Below are 9,960 nucleotides of genomic sequence, written 5' to 3' on the forward strand. Positions count from 1 at the left end.
GCGATTGTTGATGAGGAATCCTAATACATCAGCGAAGCAGTACAAGTGATATCGGCAATGTTTCCTGAGCGGAGCTTTAGGTCATGTGAGCGGGAAGTGCGCATAGCAAGCCGTAGCTTTAGTATCCACCACTTGAGAATAATCGAGATATTGACGTACGCAACCTATCTGATTTTTTCCTATATAATAATTCTAATCGTAGATAATCACCAGCTATGAATAAGTGAATAACTATATAATCAATAATAATAAGAATAATAATAATAGAGAAGATATTATCAATAATAATTAATAATACGAACACTAATATACATATAATAGATAATGAATAACTAATTAATAATAATAATAATAATAATAATAAAAAATAATAATGATATAATAATAATAATAATAATAATAATAATAATAATAATAATAGTAATAATATTGAAAAATTAGATTTGGTCATGTTTAGGAAAATGAAAATGATGTTTCTTGATTCGTTCAATAATAAAATCACGATTTTTTTAGTTTCTTATCAATTATTTTGATTAATTATAGCCTTAAAACCCTACCATTCAACATTTTTTTTATTGTTATTATTAATATATGTATGACTGCGTACCACCTAAAATGTATCCGCGTACCACCAGTGGTACGCGTACCACCGGTTGAGAACCTCTGCTTTAGAGTGATCGCCAACAAAAGAACTGACACAAATGAGCAGTGACCAATGTTAGTATAGGGTTAGGTTAAACACAAAAGGAGCTTTATTTTTCACTGTCGTAGCTTCTTAATAATTACCGAAAATTTTGGTGATTGTATTGAAAAATTTCGGAAAATTATGAAGGAGCTTTATTTTTCACTGTCGTAGCTTCTTAATAATTACCGAAAATTTTGGTGATTGTATTGAAAAATTTCGGAAAATTATGATGGATTAAGTAATTACGAATAAAGCAGAATCATTTCTTCTACTTATGAAGAACAGAAAAAAAAACGTTGTAATATTGTTGAAAATTAAAACTCTTATTTATTTCATCCAAGTCATTACAGGTATATGGGACCCAACTGGTAGTAAGCCCGGGACCCAATTGGTAGTCGACTACCTTAAGAAAAAAGGTCATGGGACCGAAGTGGCTTTCTTCCGTCTTCATACAAAACTGTATCCAAGTTTTTATTTTATTGAAATAACGTAAACATTTGGTAAGATGCTCATGATCTGGTTTAGTACTCATCAATTCGTCCACAAACACATCTGGAATGTCCACAGGCACAGGATTAATAAATTTTCAAAATCTATGACCACATTATAATTATGATGTAGATAGAATAGTAATGATGAGGGATGCAATATGGTACGTAAAATCTACCTGCACAGTGCACAATCATAGTAATGGGAACAATTGGATACCTATTCGTCCTCGGGTCCCTAAAAAAGAAATGGGAGTTATGGGAGCAATTAGACATCGGGGCAATTGGATAGTCCTCAAATTAGAGTATTTGGAGTTTTTGGAGTGCGTCCTTTGACAACAATGCTCAAGTTTAGAGTACATAACTACTAGCAATGAGAAGGATACTTCTCAACATAAGTAATGTAATATTATTATACTTAAGTTACCTACTCGCAGTTTGGTTCCTTATACTTCTAAGTTCTAACCAACCTATGGAAAGAAAACTAACGGTATCAATTCGGTCACCTACGTGAGCTGAGCAGTTGCGTCATCAGAATTCACCATTGCATTGGGTCATGATCATAAATCATAAACTCAAAACACACTACACTGCACTATTGAAAAAATATAACTTTGAAATTGAGAATTAAAATTTGACACAATTTCGGAGCAAACACATAATATTTATCATCAAGTTCACTATTATCTAGATTATCTAGAACTATAAACCTCCGTCAGTAGGAATATGGATAGCTCCTCACCAGAAAGAATGCTACCGTTGCGCTACGCGCTCCCTATTGACTTCGCACTTCTATAGAATATGGTCGCGCTACGCGCTCCCCATCGACTTCTCACTTTGAGAGAATACGGTCGCGCTACGCGCTCCCTATTGACTTCGCACTGCTTTAGAATATGGTCGCGCTACGCGCTCCCCATCGGCTTTTCACTTTGAGAGAATGCGGTCGCGTTACGCGCTCCCTATTGGCTTTACACCTTTCAGAAAAAACGATCGCATTACGTACACCCTATTGACTTTGCACTTCTATAGAATATGGTCGCACTACGCGCTCCCCATCGGCTTCTCACTTTGAGAGAATACGGTCGCGCTACGCGCTCCCCATCGGCTTCTCGCTTTGAGAGAATGCGGTCGCGCTACGCGCTCCCCATTGGTTTCGCACTTTAATAGGATATGGTCGCGCTGCGCGCTCCTGTTGGCTTGTCACCTATTATATAATCCGCGAACCGCAAAAATTCGAGTGAGTAGTCGATTATACTTTAAATTTAACGTAGAAAGGGAATATATGTAATGAAAAATAGGGGTTTTCATTTAAAAATCCAAAGTTGGCACCCGATTCGCGGACTTCGCGAAATTTTTCGCGCATCGCGATTTTGCCATAATACCTATCCGCATCAAAAATCAAAAAGTTATGGGTTTTTTTGTTTTTCGAAATTTCAAACAGGCTCCGAGAAAAACAATTTAAGCATAAATTCTGGGACAACCTGTATGTCTATACATAAAATTGTAGATTTGTCTGTACATTGCTTAGAATCGTGAAATTTTTAGTAATTCTTACTCCTTATGCATCCATGATTCCAAAAATCACATTGGAAAAATTTCTGTCTGACTGTGTAGTAGGGTTGCCAACTTTTTTTTCGGCATATACCGTACAAACTAGCAAAATGGTGAAAAAATACGGATTTCCCGATTTTTACCCTATCTTTTTAAACTTTTTTTTTGTAATTTTTTCTGTTTATTAGTCAGTTCCCGTATTTTCCATAGATTTGGAAAAAAACCGGAACATGGGCCTTTGCTCTTCGCACTTTACATATCTGGTCTCCAGCGAGTTTTCCGGTACTGCAAATATCATATCTATGCAGACGATATTCAAATTTATATGCACTGCCTTCCCAAGGAGCTCGCTCACTCGCTGGAGCCATTAATCTGTTGAACGAAAATCTAGCAAGCTTCCATGAATGGGCGAATAGGCTGTTCTTATGCCCAAATCCTACTAAATCTAAGGCGCTCATTCTTGGAACAAACTAATCCGGGAAATAACGTACGGTTGGCAACCCTACTGTGTAGGTATATGTATGTCTGTCTGTCTGTCACGCTAAATAGACCTTTGGTTGTCCGCTTTTCACGAGGAAACGGCTCGACCGATGTTGATGAAATTTTTTGTGGTTGTTAAGAAGAGTACTCGGGGTGACATAGGCTAGTTAAAATTGTCACATTCCATCCTGATTTAAAATGGCGGCGGTTCAAAATTATACCTATTATGCTGCACTTATAGACGTGTCAGGGAGCGCGTAGCACGACCGTGTTTGTTTGATGGGTGATGGGTGTATGTGTGTGTGTGTGTATGTGTGTGTGTGTGTGTGTGTGTGATGGGTATGTGTGTGTGGTGTATGTGTGTGTGGTGTATGTGTGTGATGGGTGTGTGTGGTGTATGTGTGTATGTGGTGTATGTGTGTGTGTGGGTGTGTGTGGTGGGTGTTAAATTTAGGGCACTAGCCAGAGTAAATAATGAGTTAAGTTCCGGATATCTTTGGGGTGGATTTTACATTTGGGGCGGATTTTAGTTGAGCCTAGGTTGGACTCCCAATATAATGTTGACAGTGCTCCTTTGGGTGTTTTTGAGCATGAAGGCTTGATTAATTGTGGGCAGGATTCTTGCAGTGATCGGAGTGGTGTTTCGCTCAGTGAGAGTGTTACTTACTCACTCGGTTCACCCCACTGTGGTTTCTTCACCCTCTACCTCTCCCTCCCCCATCACGCTGTCTGCGGTGGTGCAGCCAGGGCGGGCAGAATTTTTGTCAAATTCGCCTCCATGGTCTGCGCCGTTGCAAACAGTGAATCAAAGATTAACAAGAGAATTATCTTCTTTTCCAAAATGTTTCAGAGCGGTTCATTTTAATGCTCAGAGTGTTCCACAATAGTCCGTCCCTTATACCTTTTTATTACTAATGTAATAATAAAGGAAGGACCATTGAAAGACTAATCATCGAACACATCAACACTTTTTACACACCCTGTGATTTGTCACTAAACAAAGATCTACACACCTCCGATGTTCACTTGAGTTTACATAGGTAGTTGTTTGAGTGCTGTGGTTTTATTTTTTTCCCTCAGAATAGGTCACCCCGTATTTTCGTGAGAAAAAAACCAAGAACAATGGATTGATCCCTTTCCATTGTTGGCGCAAATGCATATTTTTAAAAATCTGGTGTGAACATCACACGACTTTCCTTATCCTATTGAATGATGCTTGTTTTTATGTTCTATATTAACTTTTACAATATGAGACATTGCTCGGAGAGCAGGAGGCGTCGCTATTTACTTAAGGGATGATCTTTCTCATAAGATTGTCACTTGTAGCGAGGCTTCCCCTGATGCATGTTTAGAGTACATGGCAGTGGAAATCAAGGTAAGAGGTACTAAGCTCTTGGCCGTGGTTTTATATAAACCTCCTGATGAGTATGACTTGAGTGTTCTAGATGAATTCTTGGCAGACCATATTACTCTTTATGAGCACTTAATCGTGATGGGCGATTTTAATGTGAACGTATTGGACACATTGTCGCGCTTGTCAAATCGTCTTCATGACATTTTGTCAACTGTTACTTATGGTCTGTCTGTTTTACCTTCAGGACCAACACATCACAGTCCTAATCCTAACACATCTGCCTCTACTTAAATTGACCTTACTCTCACTGTGCAAACAGAGAGAGTCAAAATTTATGGTCAAATGTCAACCCCTGGAATCTCGAGACATGATATGCTCTATGTTGCGTATTCTATCAAGGTACCTAAATACCCTGCGCAAATAATCAGGTATCGAGATCTCAAGAGGTTAGATAGTGATGTGTTGGAGGATCGCTTGGCTGCTGTTGACTGGTTGACACCATTATCCGATGTTACCTTGGATGAAATGGTCCAGTTACTCAGTGGCCAAATAACTGAGGTGTTTGACGATGTGGCACCTATAGTTGAAAAGCGAGCTACACGGCCACCAATACCATGGATGAACGCTGATGTTAAGAACAACATGGTATTGTATTGAGAGACAAACTGTGGACTAAATATAAAGAGTCGCGTAGTGCCGTAGATCGTGATGCCTTTAAAGCCCAAAAGAATGCCACCAACTACTTAGTTAGACGTGTGCAGCGTCGTTTTGCTGGTGGCATACTTAGGGGTGGATCTAAATCTACGTGGAGGAAGTTGAATTTCTTGGGTATTGGAAATCTGAAGTCATCTCCTCCAGTGACTTTCGAGTTGGATGAACTAAACGAGTTTTTTGTCTCAGTGGTTCCCAACCCTTGTCCATTATTAAAGAGAACTGTACTACATGATATTCAAAGTAGTACAGTAATTGGCAACATACCCTCAGATATCTCATTCTCTTTTGAAGAGGTTTCTGAGAGGGGCTGTTGGTTCTGCCATTCTCGGCATAAAATCAAAAGCTAGAGGATATGATGCCATAGACATCGTCATGTTGAAAATGTCTCTTGCTCATATTCTGCCCGCCATCACGCATGTCTTCAATCACTCTCTCACATCTGGACTGTTTCCATCGGATTGGAGATCTGCGGAAGTTACCCAACCCTTGTCCATTAATAAAGAGAACTGTACTACATGATATTTAAAGTAGTACAGTAATGGGTAATATACCCTCAGATATCTCATTCTCTTTTGAAGAGGTTTCTGAGAGGGGCTGTTGGTTCTGCCATTCTCGGCATAAAATCAAAAGCTAGAGGATATGATGCCATAAACATTGTCATGTTGAAAATGTCTCTTACTCATATTCTGCCCGCCATCACGCATGTCTTCAATCACTCTCTCACATCTGGAGTGTTTCCATCGGATTGGAGATCTGCGGAAGTTAAACCTTTGAATAAGGTTGGCAGTCCTGCTTCCTGTAGTGACTTTCGTCCGGTGGCAATATTACCGGTCCTATCCAAGGCCCTGGAGAAAATCACTACTCTGCAAATCATACAATACATCGAAGCTTATAATATACTCGATCCTTTCCAGTCCGGATTTCGAAAGTCACACAGTACAGCCACCGCACTTGTTAAAGTGACGGATGACATTCGTCTGGCACTTGATACAAGGAAGGTGACTGTGCTAGTGCTGCTCGATATGAGTAAAGCTTTCAATTCCGTGGACTTTGATGTATTGTTAGCGATTTTAGAGAAGGTGAAATTCTCTATTTCTGCCTTGTCTTGGATTGAGAGTTATTTAAGAGGCCGTAGACAGCGTGTAAAACAACGGAATGATGTTTCCGAGTGGAGAAACATTACTTCTGGGGTACCACAAGGTTCAGTGGCTGGGCCTTTGCTCTTCGCACTTTACATATCTGGTCTCCAGCGAGTTTTCCGGTACTGCAAATATCATGTCTATGCAGACGATATTCAAATTTATATGCACTGCCTTCCCGAGGAGCTCGCTGGAGCCATTAGTCTGTTGAACGAAGATCTAGCAAGCTTCCATGAATGGGCGAATAGGCTGTTTTTATGCCCAAATCCTACTAAATCTAAGGCGCTCATTCTTGGAACAAACTACTTCTGTACATCAACTCTTTCTTCTTTAGATGTACCTTCTTTGGTTCTGGCTGGTAAAACTATACCTATTGTTAACCATGCTAAGAACCTGGGTTTGATGATTGATCAGACCTTATCTTGGAAGGATCACATCAGCAATGTACGGAAGAAGGTATATTATTGCCTCTATACATTGGGAAAATTCAAGAAAATTTTCCCAATGGAGCTAAAACGCAGACTGGTTGAATCTCTTATTTTCCCTCACTTTGATTACTGTGATCATGTCTATGGTGGTCTGAGTGGGGAGTTAGGAGACAGTTTGCAGTTAGCTCAAAATGCCTGCGTGAGATATGTATGCAACCTGAAAAGGTATGATCATGTATCTGAATCTTACTCTCAGTTGGGCTGGCTGAAGTTGGATCGGCGGCGTGAAGTGCATGCCTTGATACTATTGTTCAAAATATTGCACTCACAGAAACCCCAATACTTACGCAGTGCTTTCAGGTATCTCTCTGAGTCTAGTCAATACTCAACGAGATCACTAAATACACGAGATCTCGAGATACCTCTGCACAGATCTATGGCATATGGCAAGTCATTTCATGTTCGGGCTGCACGCCTTTGGAACTCAATACCCATTTTGGAAATTTTCGACCGAAAATTGGCCGCCGTGGGCGGCTCAGGCTCGGGACTTGGAAAATTTTTCTTTTTTTTTCTTTTTTTTTCAAATACGTATTTCGTTAATGTAATAGAAAGTCGTGTGATGTTCACACCAGTTTTTTTTTTTTTTTTTTTTTTTTTTTTTTTTTCATTGAAAATTAATTTAAAATTGAATATTAAAATATAAACAACGTATTATTCACGAAAATAGAGACAACCATTCACTTCAAACACTCGATCGAAAACTCCTCATTTTTTTTTTGATACCTGTGAAGATTGTCATGAGATAATTTTTGACGTAAAGGTAGGTACCTTATTCTAATTACATACAGGATTAGATACCGAATTTCAGCTGAACAAGGAGCAAAATACGTTAGAGCGTCACAGGCGATTTTTTTTTTCTGAAAATTTTAGTAGGTGCACAATCTTCAGAAATCCAGTCTCACCGAAATCAATATCTTTAGTTCCGCAGGCAATTTTCTGAAAATTTTAGTAGGTGCACAATCTTCAGAAATCCAGTCTCACCGAAATCAATATCTTTAGTTCCGCAGGCAATTTTTTCAAGGATACTATTAATTGTAGTCCGTTCAAGGTTGCATACTTTTTTACTTTCCTTATCCTATAGGAAGGAAAGTAATGTAATCGGGTCAAATTTTCGATGGTCAGTTTTTAGTGTCAAAACACGCCAACAACAACAACAACACCAACAACAACAACAACAACAACAACAACAACAACAACAACAACAACAACAACAACAACAACAACAACAACAACAACAACAGAGCCTAAATCCAAAGTTTCAGCCATTGGTCCGTGTGTGTATCTGTGTGTGTGTGTGTGTGTGTCTGTTTGTCTGTAAAAAAAAATATCTCGAGAACGGTAAGAGCTGGAGACTTGAAATTTGGTATGTATCTGTCAAATGTGACAAGGATGCGACACGAAACTTTTGGTTAAGATCGGTGCAACGGTTGGCGGCATTTTACCGCTTTTGTGACAAGAGTGAGACACGAAACTTTTGGTTAAGATCGGTGCAACGGTTGGCGGCATTTTACCGCTTTTTGGCGGTTTTCGGTGTAATGGAGGAGTTGCAATTGGGAAAATATTTTTAATAAAATGTTGATTCCTACGTAAAAAGTTGTGAAAAATCCAAATCTGAGGTCAAAACTCCGAAAAAGTAACTTTAAAAGGTCGAAAATTCAATTTTTAATTGCCGTTCTAATGAAAAAGTTCAAAGAGTTGTGACGTCAGATTTCACGTCAAAATGCGCAGAAACGCTTGCGCACAAACAAACGAAGCGGGAGTCATGAATTATGACGTCATCGCCTACGGCTTGGTTCTGGCTGGTAAAACTATACCTATTGTTAACCATGCTAAGAACCTGGGTTTGATGATTGATCAGACCTTTTCTTGGAAGGATCACATCAGCAATGTACGGAAGAAGGTATATTATTGCCTCTATACATTGGGAAAATTCAAGAAAATTTTCCCAATGGAGCTAAAACGCAGACTGGTTGAATCTCTTATTTTCCCTCACTTTGATTACTGTGATCATGTCTATGGTGGTCTGAGTGGGGAGTTAGGAGACAGTTTGCAGTTAGCTCAAAATGCCTGCGTGAGATATGTATGCAACCTGAAAAGGTATGATCATGTATCTGAATCTTACTCTCAGTTGGGCTGGCTGAAGTTGGATCGGCGGCGTGAAGTGCATGCCTTGATACTATTGTTCAAAATATTGCACTCACAGAAACCCCAATACTTACGCAGTGCTTTCAGGTATCTCTCTGAGTCTAGTCAATACTCAACGAGATCACTAAATACACGAGATCTCGAGATACCTCTGCACAGATCTATGGCATATGGCAAGTCATTTCATGTTCGGGCTGCACGCCTTTGGAACTCAATACCCATTGAAATCAGAAATGCCTTGAGTGCCACAAGCTTCAAAGTTCTTGTCACGGAACACCTCTATCCTGAAGCTTGATAATCTATTCCATTATTATTCCTTCGTCTTCTCTTTTCCCTTCTCTTCTTTCCCCTATTCTTCTATCCCGCCGACAGGTTTATCCTGTTGGCGATCGTTGGTTGGGTGGAAGAGCTCACGGTGTGAGAATCCTGCCATTCGTTCTCGGAATAGCTGGCTTTCTCCTATCCTCTTTTTCCTCCTCGATTTCGGGACGATAAGACCTCCTTTGTTACAGTTCCCTCTGTCAAACTCCAAGCGACTTCTTACATAAATGCCTGGTAAACCAGAGGGTCTGGGTTCGGTCCCGGCCGGGGTACCTATAAAATTTATCCTCATTTATTTCAAATTTTGATCACAATGATGGGCCTCTAATCAGGCAGTAGTCTTGCCAAGTGGTTATCTTCAATTCAAAAGACTATTATCTCGTCTATGGGATACTTTTTTTTTAACTAAATTCCTAAATTAAAAAAAAAAAAAAAAAAAAAAAATATCCCACGTCTCAAAATTTTTTTTATGAATTATTATTTTTAAATGTTCCCACTCGTTTCTTCGAGCACTCTCCTGAAGCTTTAGAGCCCCCGACCCCCCCGACCCCGTCGCACTCCCAGTTCCAATCCAGGAGTGCAGTTTCCCTCGGAC

At 39.5% G+C, this 9,960-nt stretch overlaps 1 protein-coding gene across 1 annotated transcript; it reads left to right on the forward strand.

Moving 5' to 3' along the window:
* Nucleotides 1-8,661: 8,661 nt before the first annotated feature.
* LOC103519090 lies at nt 8,662-9,339 on the forward strand. The gene has a single exon (XM_008484171.1). The coding sequence runs from the start codon at nt 8,662-8,664 to the stop codon at nt 9,337-9,339; it is 678 nt and encodes a 225-aa protein (XP_008482393.1).
* The last annotated feature ends 621 nt before the right edge of the window (nt 9,340-9,960 follow it).

Source organism: Diaphorina citri, unplaced genomic scaffold, assembly GCF_000475195.1.
Source record: "Diaphorina citri unplaced genomic scaffold, Diaci psyllid genome assembly version 1.1 scaffold2530, whole genome shotgun sequence".
NCBI lineage: Eukaryota > Metazoa > Arthropoda > Insecta > Hemiptera > Psyllidae > Diaphorina > Diaphorina citri.